The sequence below is a fragment of the Notolepis coatsorum genome (assembly GCF_963971535.1).
Source record: "Notolepis coatsorum genome assembly, chromosome: 18".
In the NCBI taxonomy this organism is placed as follows: Eukaryota; Metazoa; Chordata; class Actinopteri; order Aulopiformes; family Paralepididae; genus Notolepis; species Notolepis coatsorum.
In genome coordinates, this window is record NC_140182.1 from 52,571,594 (window position 1) to 52,595,040 (window position 23,447).

Sequence of the window (23,447 nt, forward strand, 5' to 3'; positions counted from 1 at the left end):
CATGTCAACGTCATATTACTGTTCATAATACAGTATATTTGCGTCACAACTCAAACTCTGGTATCATAGAACCTGCCTGAGTTTACCACTGGTATTTACTACTTGGTAGTTTACCACTGGTATTATTTACCATGTGGTAGTTTACCACTGGTATTTACTACTTGGTAGTTTACCACTGGTATTTACCATGTGGTAATTTACCACTGGCATTTGCCATTTGGTAGTTTACCACTGGTATTATTTACCATGTGGTAGTTTACCACTGGTATTTACCACTTGGTTTGTTTATCACTGGTAGTTTACTGGTATTTACCACTTGGTTTGTTTATCACTGGTAGTTTACTACTGGTATTTACCACTTGGTTTGTTTATCACTGGTAGTTTACTACTGGTATTTACCACTTGGTAGTTTACCACTGGTATTTACCATTTAGTTGGCCATTCGAGTTAAGATTTGTTTATTAAGGACAATGCAAATGAATGAACATCATTTACATGAGTGTATGCATAACATCACAGCATGATAAGGACGTAAATATGCCGGGAATAGCACAGGGCTAATTTCCACCCGTAGTCCTAACATAAAACAAACACAAAACGGACCATACAACGTTCATTCATAAAATCACTGACGACATGACCACACTAACATGACATTCAGTCAGTACAACATCACTAACATCCCTAATGAGTGCATATTTGGCTGTCTAACAGCCATTTCCTGAGTTGGCCCCTAAAGGTGGACAGGGTGGTACATTCCCTTAAGGGGACCGGAAGGCTGTTCCATGTTCCACTTCCCTTTATCGATAGAACATTTTTGCTGAAGGCGGTCTTTCTAAAATGGACCTCACAATCCCCTCTGGTGTTTGACCTAGTGGCTAATCCAGCTCTGCACTTCCTGGTGGTAAACTCGGAAACGTTACAAGGACCGACCAAACACACGATATGTCCTCGATGTCATCACTGGTGGCCATATTCAAACAAATTTACTGTCAATAACTGTCAAGCGAAATTAATGTGTAAAAAACTGTTTACAGTTTTTGGATGTGTGAGATTATGTGTAAAATAAATCAGCATTGTGTTTTGGCGAAGTGCTCCTTTAATGTGAACAAGGTTTCCCAAACGAAATGTTACATTGTGATGAGCTTCCTTTCAGTTACGCGAGTGAAACATATTGTTTGAAAATATAATGCAATAAAGTGTAAAATTTTATCATTGTGTAGCTTGTACTTGCATCTTCCATGGAATCAAAGATGCCCCCTCCTCTCTTCTCTGTGTGCAGAGCCTCAAAACATGTTAGGGCTGACCTTCGAAGCTTTTTTTGGCAATCGAAGCTTCGGGGCCGAGCTTCGATTTTAATTCGAAGCTTCAGGGGAAAAAAATGTAATTAATTTTTTTTTTTTTATAATAATATTATTATTTATTTTGTATCTTATGTTGTGGGACTTGTACAGCACTTTGGTAAACTTTGTTGTTTTTAAATGTGCTCTATAAATAAAGTGGATTGGATTAATTAATTAAGTAGCCCCTTTCGTGACTGTGACGCAGCCAACAAGGTTTCACTCGGCTGTGTGATTTAATTCAAGGTGGATCGCTGTTGTCGTTTGATTTCATGGGAACTACCAATCCCCCAAATTAAGAATGTTTAAGATGAATGAAGTAAGATTTTGATTATTTGAAATATGGCCTGTGTACACTAAACTATGCACAGAATTATGTCAGTCTACAAGGTCCGGATTCTACATGGTCCGGCAATGTAGACCTTGTAGACTCCACTACAGACCAATTATCAGTGAATGTTCATGAATTTTTAAGAAGGGCTACTTCCACAAAAAAACAAAGAACTCACCAAAACATCTCAGTAGCACCTTATCTAAATGTTCTATTTCATATATGGAGATTCATATTTATTTATGTATTGCAATGCATGCATTTCTACATTTTAGTTCCTATTTTGTTTATTCATCCCAGTATCGTTCTTTCTTATGTGTGGAATTCTACAAGGCATGTAGGTGTATATGTGTTTGAGGATGATATCCTTCAAACAGGCAATAGTGATGATATAATTTGGGCAGTGCTGAGCTGGGTTACTTTCCTCCAGTGTATTTGTCCCCCGGCCCCACCCAATGGCCCCATGCGTGCGCACACACACACACACACACACACACACACACACACACAAATCGAAGTTAAAAAAAAACGTGAAAAAAAATATAATGTATATTTTTTTAAACTTCGATTTTTTTTTTTTTAATGTTCGAAGCTTGTGCCATCGAACGAAGCTTTGAAGTATTTAAGACAGTGACAGCCCTAAAACATGTTCATTGCACACAGGGAAGAGATCTTGGATTACGCAGGAATCGTGTTAGACTTGGACAAGCCGCACAAAGGTGAGATTTATTTGATACTTTATTGCAAATATTTTCAAACAATATCTTTGCCTCGGGTAACAGAAAAGGGTTCAAGGATTTCAGAAAACGTATCAGATTACCAAATTTGGTTGGGAAACGTTGCCTACGTGAAGTTAGATTACCGTAAAACTCAACAGAGGGATCAGAACAGGCTAGTTTATGTCCGGTAGGTAGACCCTCCTGTATATGGCCACCAGTCTAAGACCACAACCATATGATCCAAATGCAGGACAGCATACAGTAAAATAGGGGTTTTCACATACTTACATTTGGTTACTTGTCAATACCATGTACCGATATGAGTACTTAATAATACCATTACAGTTCCAACAATGGACCTCATTCTCATTCATAAATTGAAATCGCTGAATTTGCATACATAAACGCCCCACCAGCTCCTTATAAGGTGCAACCACAGGACCGTGTGCAACTGTGCACACAGATTCAACAAGCAGCACGGAAGCAATGATACAATTTTTATTAGATTAAATGTATTGTCATCATTATACAGCAACAAGTACAGTACAACGGAAATATGTTTGGCATCCAACCAGAGTGCAATAGTAATATACAGGTGATTAAACTGTATATTATTGGGCGCCCCAGTGGCGAACCACATAGCACGCTCAGCCGCGACACGGCCGACCCGGGTTCGACTCCCGAACCCGTCGTTATTTGCAGAATGTCTTCCCCCCACTCTGTCTCCCATTCCTCCTCTGTCTCTCTCTACTGGACTGCCCAGTAGCAATAAAGCGATAAAACGCCAAAAAAAAATCTTAAAAAAAAAAGAAAAATTTATATTATTTTTTTTATTATTCTTTCCAAAAGAAAAGAAGCGTGGCTAACACTAATGGCACGCATACCAGAGGCTTAATGCCTAAGAAAACAAGCACAGAGGCACTAAAAGAGGATTCCACCTGTCTAATGAACACACTAGACTAGACAAATATCAAGATGTATCCATCAGTGGACCAATTGCATGCTTTTGCAGAGGACAAGAAGCCTTCCGTCGACTCCTTCAGACATTAGGCACCCCCACAGCCCAAATAAAATGATATATTTTTTTTAATAATGTCATTATTTTTTTCATAGTCGACTATCGGCTCATTTCGGCCAATCATAGTCGACTATCCAAACCCTTAGTCAGGGACAGCCCTAGGTGCATGGTGCACCGTAAAGTAAACGCAGAACTGTTGTAAGGAATAGAGCATGACATCTTAGAGCTGTTCTGTAAGATGTAGGAGTCATGTACACCTCCTGGGAAGCGTGACACCACGTTGATCAGGTAGTTCTTGGCCGTCGCAGATGATTTAAAGGTTGATGGAGTGGTATTGCTTTCTGTTGAGATATGGAAACGCATCTGGGGAGGGTGCCTTGATGTGCACATGCCCAAGGTGGACAGTACCTGGACGTGTGGTGGCACAGAGTTTGAGCGTCTGGTCCGGCTGCTCAGTGCTGACTCTAGGGTATTGCACAGGTCTTGGTAGCCTGAAGCCTCCCGCTAGGTACTCATTGCTCTCTGCGAATAGGTCCGCATGGTCGTGGTACTGGCGCTCTCTCCTCAGTGCCTTTATTTGTTTATTCACTGTCATTTGCAGTGTTTGTCTAGTGCTTTTATTTATTTTATTTATCACGATGCCTCGTTGAATCATGACTATAAATGTAAAATGTAATTGTTAATGATACAAATATTGTCATATTTATTATTATTGTAATTATTTAAATCCGAGGATGTCTGTAGAATCGATGTGAACGCAATCACCAATGATTTCTCCCAAATGAAGCCCTTAAGAACACGGGCGCACAGCAATCTAGCCTATCTATGACTGCTTTTACGCTTTCCTAAATCCTGTTCTTACCGTTCGTAAATGCCAAAATCTTTTTTTTAAGTCCGTTTGAGAATGAGGACCAATGACTTTGAAAACATGTTTAATTTTCATCCGATGTTCCTCACTTTCTGACTGTAACAAATTAAATACATAACATAACGCTGTTTATGTTAAAATTATATAAATATAATGAAATGTATTGCATAAAATGTTGTGTTTTCCTGTACAACGGCCGGCCCAAGCCGGAGGCAACGCTGCCAGCCGGATTCGATACCGGTGTCTCTTGCGTTGGTGACGAGCGCAATGTCCGCTGCGCCACCCAGCCGCCAGTATCGGGACATTCCTAATGTTTACGTAATGTATAAATAATTTGATCTAAATATAAGCATAATTTATTAAAAGCACAGTAGGTAAAAGTTAAGAGAAATACTCTAGAACAGAATATAAATTGTAGGTTAATATAAATTATGTTTTCAAGGTTGTTCCTGGGCGTCTTACCTCTCAAAACACAGATTTGGTAAATCCAGAGATTTGGCTTTCAGCAGCATCCCCAACTTTTTCTGACTGAATGAACATAATTGTACTAGTTATTTTTAAGGCTAGTGTCAGTGCCTGGACATAATATCAGAGTGGAGTGGACAGACGCAATGGGTGGAAAGTAGTAACAAACTTTATTTGCAGAATTAATACATAATTATGTACAACGTCACTCTCGTCTTCACCGCTTCCCTTTGACACGGCAGGCGAGTACAAAACCTGCCATAGAGCACATCTTCAGCTAGAGCACAGAGGGCTATAGTGACTCAAACTGCATGAGATAACACAGCTCACAGTGACAGTAGCCATCAGTGCCTCTCTGTCCAGCGAGATGAGGCCTGACACGCAGGGAGACCCAGATGTGTCAGCTAAGCCAGTGGTTCTCAACGTCGGGTCCAGGGACCCCAGGAGTCCTTGAAGGGGGTCCCCAGATAAATGGGGAATAGTTTAAAAAGGCAGTTCACCCAAGATAAATAAAAAACATTTTGCCCTTAATCTGGAATGTTGTCCATCCATCCATCCATCTACTGTAGTTCAGTAGAAAATAGTTCTACCTTTAATTATTTTAGAAAATATGGTGATAGAAAATATAATCCTGGGAACACAAATCTGCTATTTAATCTTTACTCTGGATCATTCTGCACCATGAGCATGGGATTAGCTGACTATTTCAGTCTGAATTCTATTCACTATTTTGCAAAGGCACCATCGCTTCATCCTGGGCTTAGCGCCTGGCCATATACAGGAGGGTCTACCGGCTAAAATAAAAATTACTTCATGCTAATATTATGACTAGCTACTATGATGCTTGCTAAAATAGTTCTCTTGTCCTCTTTTAAACGAAGGCTCCATCAAAGGATGTTGTGAGAGAACTGTGTGCTACCAGTTTTCCCTCTGGAGCAGTGGAATCTCTGAGACTCGCTGAGACAATGGAGACGCTGTCTATCTCTGCAGCAGAAGCTAAGCAGGTGTCCCTTCAGTTCTTTCATTCATTTTTTCTGTCTAGAAGAAGACTGATCAAACACATCCTGAATTAGCCCTGTAGGCAGATTGACAGAGACTAGCCTTCTAGACCACATTAACACTTTGAATGCCAGCCACGTTTTTTGTTGTTAGTTCCTGCCGACCTTTGAGTGCCCGCCAGCGCTATATAGCGTTTGTTTGTCGTATTTATTTTTATTGGCCTCAGGTTAGTGTTGTAGACTCTTTCTGAGCTCAATTGGGAAGATACCGCCCCCTATCGTCTCTCCCTGTGTAACTGCACCCCATTACTTTAGACTGACGAAGGGGGGGGGGGCAGTTTCCTCATTTTACTTTTCCGTCAAGGCCAACTGAAGAATCCATTGTGCTCGCCGGCCCGGAAAACGTGTCTTTATAGTACCCAACACTGTAATCAATAAGCGTGATCGATATTTGGAATGGCGATCAGGAATTGGAATAATCTTTTTGGATAAGATCTCATCTGAGGTAAGGAATCTATTTTACCAGTCTTAGGATAATCAGAGCTATTTTCACCTATATCAGCGTTTGCCCTATGCGTGCGTGTGTGTGTGTGTGTGTGTGTGTGTGTGTGGCTGTGATCGCTGATGAGGAAATGAGAGAATCGATTTTTCAGATCACCTCTATAGCGTGCATAAGTACACGTATACTATCGATAATCTAGCGTTTATTTGAAAACCATTCATAAATAGGCTGAAAAATTACAACGTGTTTGTGTATGCCATCACGGAATCTTTATATTTTCCTTGAAAACGAGGGCTTTTCAAAAAGCTATAAAACGAAAAAAAAAAAAAATCTGTTTCGACAATGTTGACTGCAAACAAGTCATTGATAAACGACGGGGCAGATTAGACACAGTCATAATTTAAGACAGAGATTATGCGTTCACAACGCTATCATTGAAGTGAGTGGTGGCATTTAACCATGCTTTACCATGTTAATGGCCGGCACTGAAAGTGTTAAGATCAATCAAGTACATGCAGAGATTAGAATCAGATTTAAAGGGAATAATATACACTGCTATGTCAATGATCTTGGACAATGGACAGTTAAGTCCATATATACAGTCGGGTCCATAAATATTTGGACATTGACACAATTTTCTAAATTTGGGCTCTGTACACCACCACAATGGACTTGAAATGACACAATCAAGATGTGCAGACTTTCAGCTTGAGTATTTGGTATTTACATCCAAATCAGGTGAACAGTGTGGGAATCACAACAGTTTCTATATGTGCCCCCCCCCCTTTAATTGGATAAAATAACAATCATAAATCAAATTACTTTTAATACTTTGTTGCAAATCTAGGTAGGCAAGTCTGGAACCCATAGACATCACCAGGCCTCTACTGCAACTGTCTTCAGTTCCTGCTTGTTCTTGGGACATTTTCCCTTCAGTTTTGTCTTCAGCAAGTGAAATGTATGCTCAATTGCATCCAGTTCAGGTGATTATATAACATTCCGTTTCTTTGCCTTAAAAAACTCTTGTTTTCACAGTATGCTTTGGGTCATTGTCCATCTGCACTGTGAAGTGCAGTCCAATGAGTTCTGAAGCATTTGGCTGAATATGACCGGAACACTTCAGAATTCATCCTGCTGCTTTTTGTCACATCAATAAATAAAAGATAAAATAAAAAAGGGGACCAGTTCCATTGGCAGCCATACGCCCATGCCATAACACTACCACCACCATGCTTCACTGATGAGGTGGTATGCTTACCCTCAGGTGGTAAAGCTTACTTAAAACACATCTTGTTTAATTTCAAATCCATTGTGGTGGTGTACTGAAATGCTGGAAATTGTGTTGATATCCAAATATTTATGGACCTGACTGTATATTATCCAGTAATATATTCATTAACCTACTCCATTTTTCTTTTAGGTCTTAATAACTATTTAGATTTGTTTGAATAAGAATACTTTATATACTATATATGGCAGCTTCAATTTCTTACTTATGTTGTCCTCTCCTATTTTGCCTCCTTACTGGTAATATGTTGATATTTAATGCAGGCGTTGGCTATTCTTTCCCTTCTCTAGCTCCTAGAAGCTCTCCACAAACTTTCCCACCACATCCTGTTCAACAACCTGGCCACTCCAGAGCAGATCCTGGCAGTCTTCCCTGAGTCCTTCCACCCAAGCCTCAAGAACCTCATCACAAAGATTCTGCTGGAGCACAGGTTGGTTCCAACTAGGATGATTGATTGATTGATTGAAAAGTTTATTAACAGATTGCAGAATGGGTACAGACAGTACAGTACAGCTCAATACATACAATTGTTAAGAGGATGCAGACCTGAGAAAGACTTTCGTCTTGTTTCCATCAGGGTCCCCCATTTTCAATTCATCATATGACACACACGACATACAGATAGACAGTACCAATCAATGCTACCTATTGATGCTAATCAATAGGTTTTATCCTTCTTATCCATATTGATACTTATCCATACTGATACTTATCCATACTCCCTAATTTGTATGGGGTTCTTCGCCAAGTTTTGTGTCCTGAGATGAAAAAGATGGCCAAGCTCTCAAGACCCAGAACACACCCGGACGTTTTATGTCTTATAATAACTTTAATTTTTGTGTTGAAATATCCCTTTAGCAATCATTTTATTACCTACATTGGGTAAAAATATTAACATATGAAATATATAACTGACTTGATGGCAGGGAACAAAATTAACTTTTTGACTTACCAGCCATTTGGCTGGTAGATTTTAAAAACTACCAGCCAGGCAGATTTTTTACCAGCCAAAAATTAAAAATAGCTTTTTAGTATATCGCCATGTGTTATTATTACTATATAATACTCTCATATGCTATTTTCAATTAATATAAACAAAAACAACATAAGGAATATTAGCATAATTTTGAGTGGACTGAAGGAATGAGTCAGCGTTAATAGTTTTAAATGCAAATAATTTATTGAAACATAGAAGTGGGGTCGGGGACACACACACTGTTTCAACTCACCACCCCCGCATCATATTGTAGTCTAGTCTGTCTTCAAACTTCCACTCCTCTCGAAACCTTTTTATATTTGAATATCAACATTATCTGTGCATCCTCAGTAATCCTCAGTTTACTACAATATACTCCTCTCCTGAGTCCTGACTAGTGACTTCATCGTCTTTCCAAACGCACGCACACACACAGAGAAAGGGAGAGTGCCCCCCCCCCCCATTTCCCTTTCCCCAGTCCACACTGTCTGCTGTTCTCTATGGCTCTGCCGCTGATCAGGATTAGCTTGTTAGTTTACGCTAACATAACGTTCATTTCGGGCGATGTGGGCATAAAGGAATGGCGACGATGCAATGCATGTTAGATGCATTTGACCCGTTGTGAGAAGAAGAAAAAACCACAGACTTATTTCGGCTCGCAAAATAGGCGCACTGCTGTGTAGCTCTGCTCTCGGGGAACAAACTTAACTTTTTGACTTACCAGCCATTTGGCTGGTAGATTTTAAAAACTACCAGCCAGGCAGATTTTTTACCAGCCATTGGCGGTTGGCTGGTACTTATTTTGTTCCCTGCTTGATGGGACCAATTGTATAATAATTATGATAATAATCATAATTCTTATTATACTTATAATAATACCACAAGCGGCATTGAAGCTTAAGCATTATGTATGTATGGCATTTGGCAATATGGCATTGTGTATTATGATGTTCAACAGTACTAGTGCAGTGCCCGTTTGGAAAGCATAGCCGTTCAGAGCAGGCTGTTTGCTTGGCCCCCAGAAGTGCAGCTTGCAGCGTTCTCAAGAACCGCTCATCCTTCACTCAACACTGCATTCCCTGGGTTGTCAGCAATACACCTGCCAGTGTGAAATCGATTGGATAAACGGTTCTCAAGATATGTGAATTACAGAGAGGACAGACATACAGACACAGGCAGACAGAGTTCAAGTCAAGTGTGGAGGAATGTCCTATGTGAGGTAGATATTGTATTTGTATGGTTTCAGTCATCAGTTATCAGATGTATATTAGTATAAGCTAAATTATATTAGAGATTTGTATGTCCTTATCGTAAGCATATTGTTATAGCAAGTCAGCATGCATGATTTCATTTTTTGTAGCATGTTAACCTGCTAGCATGCTATGCTAACTGCTGTTTCATTCTGTTTCATGTTTTCATTCTCAGAATCAGGCGGAGGTGGTCCCTCCTAGTGTAGTTTGAACATTATCTGTACATGTCTTCTTGGTGGAAAAACGGGGAGGAAAACCCCTGTCTTGATAGAAGGACTAGCACAGGAATAGTTGAAAATTAGTTAATACTGTCTTGATAAAAGGACTAACACATTAACTGTTGAATGAGTTAATACTGTCTTGATAGAAGGACTAACACATTAACTGTTGAATGAGTTAATACTGTCTTGATAGAAGGACTAACACATTAACTGTTGAATGAGTTAATACTGTCTTGATAGAAGGACTAACACAGGAATAGTTGAAACTAACAGGAATAGTTTAATGATTTAATACTGTCTTGATGGAAGGACTAACACATTAACTGTTGAATGAGTTAATAGTGTCTTGATAGGACTAACACATTAACTGTTTAATGAGTTAATTCTGTCTATAGAACACAGGAATAGTTGAATATGAGTTAATACTGTCTTTATAGAACACAGGAATAGTTTAATATGAGTTAACGGTAACTGAACCTAACATTGTCTGGTTAAAAATGTAGACAGTAACTGAACCTAACATTACCTGGTTAAAAACATAGACAGTAACTGAACCTAACATTACCTGGTTAAAAACATAGACAGTAACTGAACCTAACATTGCCTGGTTAAAAACAAACAGTAACTGAACCTAACATTACCTGGTTAAAAACGTAGACAGTAACTGAACCTAACATTGCCTTCATTGTATTCATGTTCAAAATGCACAGCATGGGTTGGTTAGAAAACAGCTCAGTCAAAAGCAAGTTGTTGTTGGCAAGTAGATCCGAGTTGCAATTAGGGAGGCTAAATCATTTGCAATAAAGAAAGCCATTTGCTGTAATTTCCTGCAACTTAAAAACATAATTTCAATAAAATAGCAAACACAAGGGTAAGTTCCTAATAAGTTATTTATTTATGTACAGTGTATTAGGTTGCACAATAGTTTAACGTTGAACACGAAAACACAGACACACAGTGGAACAGAGCACAGAGCAATCACGTATTAGACAATGATGCGTCTGTTTCTAAGCTGGCCCCAAGCTTTCACTGCAAAAAATAAAAAAATATATATACATTTTAAACACATGGTGGTGCTGGCGTGTTGTCATAGTGGCGCTGCGCCTGTATACCATTGTTCAGGGAAAGCCCTGTTGCAAGTAATAATGGAGTAAAAGTCATGAATGAATGAATGAAAACTTTATTTAACAGATTTCAGAATGGGTACAATACAGTACGGCTCAATACACACAATTGTTAAGGCAGTGTTTCCCACAGGATTTTCAGAGACTATGGGGGGTGAACCTCCGACCCTCTAGGGGGGTCTGGGGGCATGCCCCCCCATAATATATTTTTTTGTGTACATTTTAAAGTTAAATGCATCAATCTGGTGCACTTTGAGAGCAAAATAAAGAGGCTCGATCTATGATGAACTTTGTGCTCAAAACACAAAATCGACTAGACTAGTGCTTCCCAATCCTTTCCTCGAAGCACCCCAGCCATTCAATGTATTTGTTAAATTCCACCACCAGCACACCTGATTCAACTTAAGGGGAGACCACCTAAAATACCATTTTCCTGATTTTGGGGCAATTTTGAGATTTTTGTATAATGTTGCCCCTTTACTCTTCTTTCAAACTAGTGACAAGAAAACTTCAAAAAAACACATTTAGTTGCTTATTTTGCTTCATTTTGCATGATTACAAATGTGTACATATCGAATGGGGAAGTGCCTCATTTGCATATATAAACATACAATTCAGAACTTGCAATATATTTTTTCTTAGTTTATATGTACATAACAAACTGGGAAAGTTTCATAGTGATATCTATTCAAATATCTTTTTCTCCTATTAGGGTACAGTAATCGGTTGTGTTGTTTGTTACTACACTGTTACTACTACTACTACATCATTATTATTATGTTATTCAGTTATCAGGCATGTGTTTAGGTTGTCTATTACTAATGGTTTGATTGGGTGTTGTGTTTGTAAATAGCGGTTTAAAAAAAAATGTATGGCATTTTACAATACAGAACTTTGAAGGCGTTTTCCCAAAGGGTAGACATGTACCATTTCTCTAGCATCTACACACACCAAACTTTTTGTTTGGGGTAACATGCAAAAAGGGGCAATTTTTAATAGACCACGCCCCTTTTTGGGTAATACAAGTATGCTACAAATTCTTTTTTAATTTTTTGACTATTCTAAACAATTAAGATGTTTGCAAATGATTTCATCCTTTATTATTTTTTCCCCCTATCTAGGTGGGTGGTCTCCCCTTAACTAGCCCTTTATTAGTTGAATCAAGGTGTGCTGGTGGTGGAATTTAACAAATACATGGAACGGCTGGGGTGTCACTCTCGAGGAGAGGTTTGGGAACCACTGGACTGAGCCATCAAAGAAATGAAGCAAAAGTGGTTACCTGTGTTGAACTGGTTTATTTTTTAGAAAGAAAATATATATAGTGGATTACTATTACGACTACTACCACTGCCAATACTACTGATACATCCCTATTGGCAAACTTTATATAAAAAAAAAAAAAAAATGATGTAATTTTTTTTTAATTTAGTTTTACTTTTTTTGTTTTGTTCATTATACAACTGTGGCGGGACTAATTAGACTGTGGCGGGTCTAGGTCATTAATGGGAAACCCTGGTTAAGGGGATGCAGACCAGAGAAAGACGTTTGACTTGTTTACATCAGGGTCCCCCATTTTCAATTCATAGTGACAAACATGACATCATGACATTTATGGCATAGGGACATACATGACATACAGGTATATAGTACTGTTAAATTTGTGACATATACAATATGCAAATATACAGTACTGTTACCCATAGAAAAAATATACATACGGTGGGGAGAAAATATATACATGTGGTGGGGAGGAGACTGTATTAGGAGGGGGGCGGGGGGGTTTGGACATTTACGGTGGCCAGTTTCAAATTGCAGCCTCCCGTAGGTGCTCTTTAAGAGCGGTTTTGAATGTGGGTAGGGATTCACATCATGCTGTCATGTTGTTTGGATCTGAGGGGGAAAAAGGTTTTGTTTGTTTTTCAGCCCAACATGGAGAAATGAGGCTCTCAACAATCAAAGTAAGCAACTTTTCTATATTCTATGTACAGTCCAGGAATACTTTAGTCAGTTTAGTGTGTGTGTGCGCGTGTGCACATGTGCGTGCGTGCGTGATGGAGACCAAAACACAAACTGTGAGTGTTAAATGAAAGAAACTACAGCCATATTGCTCCCATAAGATTTAATTTCACCACATACCATATTGTTCTGAATATGTGACTAAATTTTAATATGTTTGTATTATTGGTAGCCTACATTCTGGTGAGATAGGCTATACTTATTTTCTTTATAAAAACAAGATTTGAACATGAACTAAAAATATTTATCTTGAAAAAGGAGGGGTCATCTTACGGTAGATGGTTTCAATCACAAAGGCTGTGTTCTTCATCATGTTTCATGTCAGTCTTACTTGTATGTCTCTGTGCCATTAGTCTCCCTCCCCCAGCTGAAGGAGATGGACTGGAGAGTGGACATGAAGACGGCCTCTGACTCTGTCAGCCGCATGGCTGTGCCATCCTGCCTGGTTCACTTGAAGGTTGGTACATCCTGCCATTTTCTTTTTTTTATCCGCTTTTTCTCCCATTTTCTATTTTTTCTCCCATCCCAATTTTCGTATCATCCAATTCAACCCTCCCCTGTCTTTGAACGCCGTTTCATGCCTCCCACAAGCCGGCTGCAATGTGGACTAAGTCATACATAGCACGAGTCCCCTCCGATACTCGAGGTAACAGCAGTCGCATCTTTCCACCTGCACAGCTCGATCTTTCAACGTCAGGGGTCTGGGCTTTGGAGGGGCCCCGCCCCCGTCGCTTCCTGATTCTACTGCGCAGGCGCACCAGCCGACCTGTAGGAGTCGCTGTCCACAACGCCCGATCCCCACCCATCAGTTTCCCTCCCCCTAATACTGCCAATGTGTATTAGTGCGGACGACCAGCTAAACTGAAAGCAATGTGGAGCGCTGGGCTCGAACAGGGAGGCGAACCTGTTCGAGCCTAGTCTCCAGTATTCAACTCTTCCTCTCCTTCCCTCCCTCAGATATCCACGTCTCTGTGCGGATCTCGGCCTGTCTGTCCGACATCTCAGCCTGGATGACGTCCAACCACCTCAAACTGAACCTAAGCAAAACAGAATTGCTCCACCTGCCGGCCAAATCCTCCCCCCTAACCGACCTTTCAATCACAGTCGAGAATGCAGCTGTGACTGCGTCCCCGACCGCCAAGAACCTTGGTGTTGTCCTCGACGACCAGTTGAACTTCTCTGCTCACATCGCAGCGACGACCAGAACCTGCCGATTCCTCCTGAGCAACGTCAGAAGGATACGCCCCTTCCTGACAAAAGAAGCCACCCAACTCCTCGTCCAATCAACAGTCATCTCCCGCCTCGACTACTGCAATGCACTGCTCGCTGGCCTCCCGGCCACTGCCACTAAGCCTCTTCAACTCATTCAGAACGCAGCGGCCCGCCTGATCTCAAACCTACCGAAGTCGGCCCATGTCACCCCACTTCTTAGGGACCTGCACTGGCTCCCCATTGCTGCACGAATCCGCTTCAAGGCCCTCGACCTAGCATACCGTGCGGCAAAGGGAACCGCTCCCGCCTACCTCCGGTCAATGGTCTCTAACTACACACCCTCAAGACCCCTACGCTCTGCATCTTCTGGCCGCCTCAGACCTACTCCTATCCAAGCTCCGGGAGGGTCATCAAAGAGAAGTCGCCTATTCTCAGTCCTTGCCCCACAATGGTGGAATGAACTACCCACCCCAGTTAGGACAGCCGAATCACGTCCAATCTTTCGCCGTCGACTAAAGACGCACTTCTTCAACCATTATCTGAATTAAAAAAAAAAAAAAAAAAAAAAAAAAAAAAAAAAAAATCTAACCCTAACTAACCGTACTGTCATGCACTTGTCCTAATAAACTAACCTACACTGTAGCACTCAACACTTTGATGAACATTGTTGCTCAGCTGATAGAGTTGTGCCCTTCCTGATGGCTTGTCGTACAGAACTTGTAAGTCGCTTTGGATAAAAGCGTCAGCTAAATGACTAAATGTAAATGTAATGTAAATGTATTCGTGGTGAGCACCTGCCCACTGCACCACGTAGCCGCCCATCCTGCCATTTTCTTGAAATCATACCAGCCATTGTTTTTATTGTGAAACTAATACTTAGGTAATTTGAACAGTTATTCCCTCAAATCAATGGAATGATCACTTTGTAATGATGAGTTGATTAGGACCAACCCTCTGTGTAACGATACACATATTTTCTGATTCAATATTTTAATTATTAAAATATATTCTTTCTACAGGGTTCTAATTAGGGATGCCCCGATCACGTTTTTTGCCACCGATCACCGATCGTCTATGAGCCATATCGGCCGATACCGATAGTTTTTGGTTTTATATAAAAAATAAATGTAAATACCGGTATATAATTACAATTTTTTTTTAAATAAAATATATATATTATATAATCATACTTGTAGTTGTATTATCTGCGAGACATCGCCACCACGCAACAAGTCAAAATGCTCGCTATCTGCAAACAGCTCCACTGTCTGTGTGTACTCGAGTAGCCTCCAGCTACAGCCAGGATTCTCCGGCGCTGCAGCTGGACCCTATTTGTATACTCTGCTTTGGTCAAATCACATTCAGCATGCCCTCATGCGATGCAAGCCAGGGGCTCGAATATGCATCGAATCAATGTTATAAGACATTGATATCAGGAGCTATCTGTAGCTACTGCTAGCCGGCTAGATAACGCTAAGACAACGCCTCAGTGAACTATTTAGTTTACTGGGACATTTCATATAGAGCTAACGTGAGCTAACGTTGGCTACCGAGCTAACGGAGGTATCATGCACTCGACTATTGCTGGAGCATTTGTTGATATCAGCAGCTATCAGTAGCTAGCCAGCTAGATAACGTTAGACAATGCATCATGTATTAAACTAAAAGTGAATAGTTGACTGGGTCATTTAGTTTATTTTTTTTGGTCCACTTTTTCTCCCATTTTCTATTTTTCTCCCATCCCAATTTTTCGTATCGTCCAATTCAACCCTCCTGAGAGAAAACGGGTGTTCTGGGGGTGTTTTTCAATGTAGGTGATGTATAGATTGGGGGGAGATGACCACAGCTAAAACGGTGCCGGGTCAGATAGATCGAAATGTGCATGGTTTGCCTTAGAAGAGGGTGAGAAGAGAGAACGGTGGTTCAGAGCGAGCAGGAGTCACTGAATAGCAGCACACTGAGCAGGGGATGTTGACATTCCGATCTGGAACAAGCTGATAGCGGCACAGAGCGAGGGAGAGGGGTGACATCCTTACTGAGAACAGTAATGAAACGTTTTGAAATGTGTGAAAGGTTATTAGCAGTTGTCATGACAGCACGTCGCATGACAACCAGAAGGGGGTGGGCCGTTGTTGCTAGGACGAAGATCCTATAAAGGTGACAGTGGTTCCGGGTAAGGGCAGACTAAGATCTGACTGAGACTAAGGGCCCTTTCTCACTCACGTTTGGGGATCGAATCACTGCTCCCGGGAACGGGGGGGGGAGTGTTCTCACTCACCCCTTTTGGGATGCGAAACGGCGCTGATTCGTTTTACCCCCCGCTGAACGGGATCAGTTGCATTAGGTGGTCTCGGAATCGGGCCGTGCGGGTGCGGGGGGCGTGACACACACAACGTCGTTACTGTCATGCTTGCTTGAATTTTGGGCAGATAACACCACACAGCAACAACTGGAGAATACCCACAAAAACGATATTTATGGGCAATTTGAGAGTTCAGACCTCAACCAAAAACAAGTGGATGAAAACATGAAGCCACGTTACAAACGCACAGCACTTCCCTGGCTCGCATTAGGCCTGGCAATTTTTGTTTGCCATGCTATTTTCTATACATTAGTTTCTTGTTTGAATGCATTTATTTCTATTAGACCAGTGGTGCCCAACCAGTCGGCCGTGGTCGACCAGTAGATCAATGACATGTAATATAATTGCCACGAACGATGGGATAATGTTAGCTGCTGGACAGGCTAAGCTAACTAGCGTTAGCTGTTAGCTTAGCGTTAACGTTAACCCTGCAAAACGCTCAACAGCGGACTCTACAACAGAGTTCCATTCGTGAGAAAAGAGGCAGAACACACAGTGAATGTATCCGTTTTGTTTATTGCACGTTCTTTGCTGAAAAGAAAAAGTGCTACAGGCTATACTAGACTAGGCTAAGCTAACTAGCGTTAACCGTTAGCTTAGCATTAGCCCTGGGAAACGCTCAAAAGCGAACTCTACAACACCATCCATTCATGATAAAATGGGGTTGGTTATATTGACAAGGCTTGACAACAGAGGTTCAAATATAACTTCATATTTATTGCTTATTTATTCATTTTATATCAGCATCCAGTCTCCAGCGCCATGTTAACACTTCCTGTGTTTACATTTTCGAACGTGACATCATCGCCTACGGCAAGCGTAAAAGGCAAACCGTAAACAGAACCCGGAACGAAACAAGACTGCAGTGTGTACGCAAACTAGAGGGGGGAGAGGGGGGGGGGGGAGTTCGCATCAGGTCTCGGTACGGGCCAGAACGGAACGGAATAGAAACGAATAGGGTGAGTGAGAAAGGGCCCTAAGAGGGAAGAAACCAGAAGAGATTCTCCTCTCATCACGGAGAGGGGGGGGGGGGGGGAATGCCACATCATCATTAGCTTCGGCTAACACGAGGAGGGTTCAGGCTAACGACCAGGCCTGACCACTATTGGACTGAATAACAGCAGAGACGATAGCAATGAAAATACAATCGGATAACATCTGGGCTGAGGCTTCTGTTTATATCAATAAACACCGTTTCTCCTTGTAAGGTATTACGCTGTGTCAAAGTGTCGAATTCTTACGAAGGTGGAGAATTATTATGGTTTGCGGATCGCACTAACGGGGAGAGATAAGGATCGTATCAGCCAGTATATGAGACGTCAGGACCATTAAAATTACACAACGCAGAGGAATTGGATGGAGAGAGGATAACACAATAAGACGTGATACTGGCCAGATTGATCAGAATCTAACACTCCCCTGTCTTTGAACGCTGTTTCATGCCTCCCACAAGCCGGCTGCAATGTGGACTAAGTCATACATAGCACGAGTCCCCTCCGATACTCGAGGTAACAGCAGTCGCATCTTTCCACCTGTGCGGTTCGATCTTTCAGCGTCAGGGGTCTGGGCTTTGGAGGGGCCCCGCCCCCGTCGCTTCCTGATTCTACTGCGCAGGCGCACCAACCGACCTGTAGGAGTCGCTGTCCACAACGCCCGATCCCCACCCATCAGTTTTCCCTCCCCCTAATACTGCCAATGTGTATTAGTGCGGGCGACCAGCTAAACTGAAAGCAATGTGGAACGCTGGGCTCGAACAGGGAGATGATCTGTTTGAGCCCAGCCTCCAGTATTCGTGGTGAGTGCCTTGCCCACTGCACCACGTAGCCGCCCAACTGGGTCATTTTGTTTAAATGGTAACGTTAGCTAGGTAGCTAACGTTAGCTCACGGAGGTCTCATGCACTAGAGCAGACTATTGCCGGAGGCAATAGGAGCCTCTGTGTTGACACGGGTAAGGGAGGGGCAGGGGAGGAGGGGGAGGGGCCGTGCGCTGCAGCTCTTGTGTCTTATAATATTTTATTTTCAGCTTTTATAGTTTCACAAACACACATCAAGACAAATCACAAACACAAAGAAATTAAATTTTTTTTTAAAAATAAACACAAACAGTATGTTGCCAGACACTGTCACATCAATGAACAAACATACACCATGTCATATACTGTGCACCAAGGACGCAAGGGGCTGATTCTCTGACATATATACACACATTACATATATACACATCATATACATATATATATATACATATACATACACAGTACAGAAAATACACGGGAGGACATTGAGAAGCACTTATGTTCTAGCTAAGCATTCCAAAAAGGGACCCCATATCATATTAATTTGTTCGAGGTCTCAGACCTACTGTGACGGATGCTTTCCAGCTGCAGAGAGGAGACCATCTCAGTGAGCCATCTTTTCAAACTTGGAGACGACGTGTCTTTCCATTCCTTAAGGATAATTCTTTTGGCCACAGCCATACCAAACATCAGGGCCTCCTGCTCATTGTAAGGTAATTCCGCAGTGTTAGCTGAACAGCCGAGTAGAGCTAGAAGGCAGTCTGGGGCAATCTCTCTTTTATACGCCTTGGTGTACCAGTCAAAAATGTCTACCCAGTACTTAAATAGCTTGGGACAAAACCAAAACATATGTGAAAGATTACCCTCTGCGGACATGCAACGATCACAGAGAGGCGATACAGAGGGATAGATTCTATGCAGTTTAGTTTTAGAGTAATGTAGTCTGTGAATGACCTTAAACTGTATAAGTTGGCCCTCCTCCCACATCTCATCAGAGATTTCCATACTAAGCTCTGTGGACCATACATCTTTAATGTGGTCGGAGGAAGCCATAGATTGGACCGAGAAATATGAAACAAAATCAGAGATCAGGTGTTTTGAAACTGGTGATCGGCTCATGAGATTATAAAACTGGTAATCAGCAGGACATGTCTCAAAGTCTGGGATATTACTGCAGACATAATTTCTAACCTGCAGGTAACGAAAGAAGTGTGAGCTTGTAAGATTAAACTTAGACTTAAGTTCGTTAAATGAGGCAAAGTGACAATCAACATATAGATCTTTGATAGTGGCCAGTCCCTTTCCCTTCCATAATGAAAAAACAATATCAGATTGACCAGGGGGAAAATTATGATTATCACATATTGGAGCATATGCCGAGGTTGAAGGTACTTTGAAAACCCTTTTGATTTGACTCAGTATTCTCAGTGAGTTCCGAAGGATAAAATTATTGAGAACCATCTTATTAATCGTATCATACTTAGAAAATAACACTGCAGGAAGAGAGCTTTTTAAGTTCACATGCGCCTCCATGTCTAGCCACCTGGGGGCATCCATGGCTACTGTAGCATCACCTATGAAGTAATCTTGCCAAAAGTTCATGGCCCTTGCATTAGCAGCCCAGTAGTAGTGCTGGAATACCGGCAGGGCCAGCCCCCCCATATGCGTTGGCTTCTGCAAGTGTGCTTTTGAAATACGGTGTGCTTTATAGCCCCAGACAAATGGCAGAAGTATAGTGTATCTGTTTAAAAAAAGAGGCAGTCAAAAAAATAGGCACGCTCTGAAAAAGGTAAAGGAACCTGGGGAGAACCACAATTTTTATGACATTCAAGCCCCACCAAAGACACTGGCAACATTTTCCAACTCTCCATATTTTTCTTCAATTTTGAGACCATTTCACCAAAGTTCAGTTTAAATAGGAGTTTGGGATCCTTTGGTATAACTACTCCCAGATAGGTGAAGTGGTCATGTTCTATTTTAAAGGGTAAGCTGTCAGTAAAGGAAGAGTCTAAGCTTCCTGAGATGGGCATGAACACACTTTTCTCCCAGTTAATGGAGTAACCAGAGAAAGTACCAAACTGCCTGATAAAATCTAGGAGGCATGGGACGGAGGAGGCAGGATCAGCAAGATACAGGACCACATCATCCGCATATAGCGAAATACGGCTCTCATACTTTCCCAACTTTATTCCCTTGATGTTGGGATGACTCCTGATACTGATAGCCAGGGGTTCGAGGGCTAAATTGAACAGTAAGGGACTAATACAACATCCTTGTCGGGTGCCGCCATGGAGTGGGAAGGAGTCAGACCTATCAGAATTTGTAAGAATGGAAGCTCTCGGATGAGCATACAACATTCCAATAAGAGAACGAAACCTGTCACCGAAACCAAAGCGCTGGAGGACACTGAACATATATTTCCATGGTCGAATGCCTTTTCAGCGTCAAGTGATATGATCGCCGGCTTAGTGTCCTTTCTTTGGTTAGAGTACAATATGTTTAGTAATTTCCGAATATTAGAAAAAGCAAGCCTGCCAGGAATGAATCCCGTTTGGTCGGAGTGGACGAGAGATCCGACATGCTGAGCCAACCTAGTGGCCAACACCTTGGTAACTGTCTTTTGGTCAAAATTTTACAAACGTATAGGCCGGAACCCTGCTGGATCCGTCCCATCCCTACCTTTCTTGAGTAAAAGGCACACATTCGCTTCGTAGAGGGAGTCAGGGAAGACATTATTAGTGATAGAATGTTGAATCATTCTTTTTTTTTATCCACTTTTTCTCCCATTTTTTTCTATATTTTTCTCCCATCCCAATTTCGTATCATCCAATTCAACCCTCCCCTGTCACGAACGCTGTTTCTTGCCTCCCACAAGCAGGCTGCAATGTGGACTAAGTCATACATAGCACAAGTCCCCTCCTGTACTTGAGGTAACAGCTGTCGCATCTTTTCACCTGCGCAGCTCGATCTCTCAGTGGCGAGGAGTAACGTGTGGGAGGCTCACGCTGCCCCCGACACTTCCTGATTCTACTGCGCAGGCGCACCAACCGACCTGTAGGAGTCGCTGTCCACAACGCCCGATCCCCACCCATCAGTTTCCCACCCTCTAATACTGCCAATTGTATTAGTACGGACGACCAGCCAAACTGAAAACAATGTGGAGAGCTGGATTCGAACACGCGAACCCAGCGTCTCCACATTGGTGGCGAGTGCCTTGCCCACTACACCACCTAGCCGCCCTAATGTCGAATCATTCTAAGAAGTAGAGGGGCCAAAATATCACTGTAAGCTTTATAAAACTCCGCCCCATACCCATCCTGGCCAGCGGCCTTCCCACTAGGGAAAGACTTTATTGCACTTGTTATTTCCTGCAGGCTGAAATCAACATCTAGCTCATCCCTTGCCTCATCACTAAGCACTGGCATATCAATATTGTCCTGGAAGCGCTCCACCTCAGAGTCTGGAGCATGGCATCTAGAGGTATAAAGGCCAGTATAAAATTCTTTAAAACTGTCATTTATGTCTTTGGGGTTAGTCAGCAAGCTGCCCGATATAGATTTGAAATTATGAATTGCCTGGCTGGCCTGTACTAAGTGGTTTATCACTTAGTTCAAATTGCTTCTGTCTGAGTTTAAGGAGGAGGGTACTAACCTGCTTGCCCAGAATAGAATTGTATTCATACTTCAATTTTAAAATGTTATTTAGGTCCATTTGGGATTGTGATAGTCTGTAAACCTGCTCCAGCGAGGGAAGCCGTGCCTCAATTTCAGCCAAGCGCTTACGTCTTTCTCTCTTTCCAAAGGCTTCATATGATATAATGTGCCCTCTTAATACCACCTTAAGAGACTCCCACAGTGTACCGTCGGAGACATCACCGGTATCATTAGTCTCCATAAACTCTGAGTCGAGATCTCATTTGATCCCAAAATGCTTTCTCCGAGAGCAAAGAGGGGTTGAAGCGCCAACTGTATCGCGTCATAGGCAGTGCCAGCTTTATCAACATAGTGATTGGAGCATGATCTGAAATAAGGATGCTATGATATTTAGTTTGCAGCACACTAGAGATAAATTTAGCATCGACAAGAAAATAGTCTATTCTTGTATGCAGCTCTGTGTCTGAGAGAGAAGTCAGCGAGTGAGATCTCCGCTAAGAATTGGATCATGTTTTTCGATCGGTTTTCACGATCGGCGAAAATAAAGCATTATCGGAATTCACCGATCTCATATTTATACTGAATATCGGCCGATACCGATCGCTGGCCGATCGATCGGGGCATCCCTAGCTCTAATTATAGATTATATATATATTCAGTTCTCATTTACTCATTCAGTTCAATGAGAAAGTGTGTCCAAACCTTTGACTGGTACTGTATATATACACACACACACACTACACCACTTGGTTTGGCTCAGTCATAAACAATGAACATGAGACTTCAACTAGAAATACCCAAAAAGGTGCAGGTAATCGTTTTGTCAGACTAGCCTCTGCGCAGGGAGCGAAATTAACTTTTTGACTCACCGGCCAGTGGCGGGTAGATGGGAAGAGTCTACCCGCCAAGCATATTTCTTACCTGCCAATATATATTTTATATATACAATTTTTTTTTAAATAAAATATATATTATATAATCATACTTGTAGTTGTATTATCTGCGAGACATCGCCACCACGCAATAAGTCAAAATGCTTGCTATCTGCAAACAGCTCCACTGTCTGTTTTGGCTGTGTTGCTCTTCTAGAAAAATAATCCTTTCAGGGTTGCCTATTGAAATACTGTACACTTTCCTACTGTACACTTTCCTGATTAATTGAAATGGGGGACCCTGATGTAAACAAGACGAAAGTCTTTCTCTGGTCTGCATCCCCTTAACAATTGTGTGTATTGAGCTGTACTGTATTGTACCCATTCTGCAATCTGTTAATAAAGTTTTCAATCAATCAATCAATCAATCACACC

The 23,447-nt window shown here is 41.7% G+C and overlaps 1 protein-coding gene across 2 annotated transcripts in view; it reads left to right on the forward strand.

The window, feature by feature from the left end:
- Positions 1-23,447, forward strand: part of commd9 (COMM domain containing 9) — a gene marked incomplete at its 5' end in the record, with an annotated part of 37,181 nt that overhangs the window by 703 nt on the left and 13,031 nt on the right. Inside the window, 4 exons of one of the 2 annotated variants that reach the window (XM_084334914.1) lie at positions 5,623-5,745; positions 7,820-7,959; positions 13,024-13,058; positions 13,470-13,573. In XM_084334914.1, coding sequence (XP_084191040.1) covers positions 5,623-5,745; positions 7,820-7,959; positions 13,024-13,058; positions 13,470-13,573 — 402 coding nt within the window. The remainder of the gene's footprint in view (positions 1-5,622; positions 5,746-7,819; positions 7,960-13,023; positions 13,059-13,469; positions 13,574-23,447) is intronic. The other variant, XM_084334915.1, reaches the window with a different exon arrangement.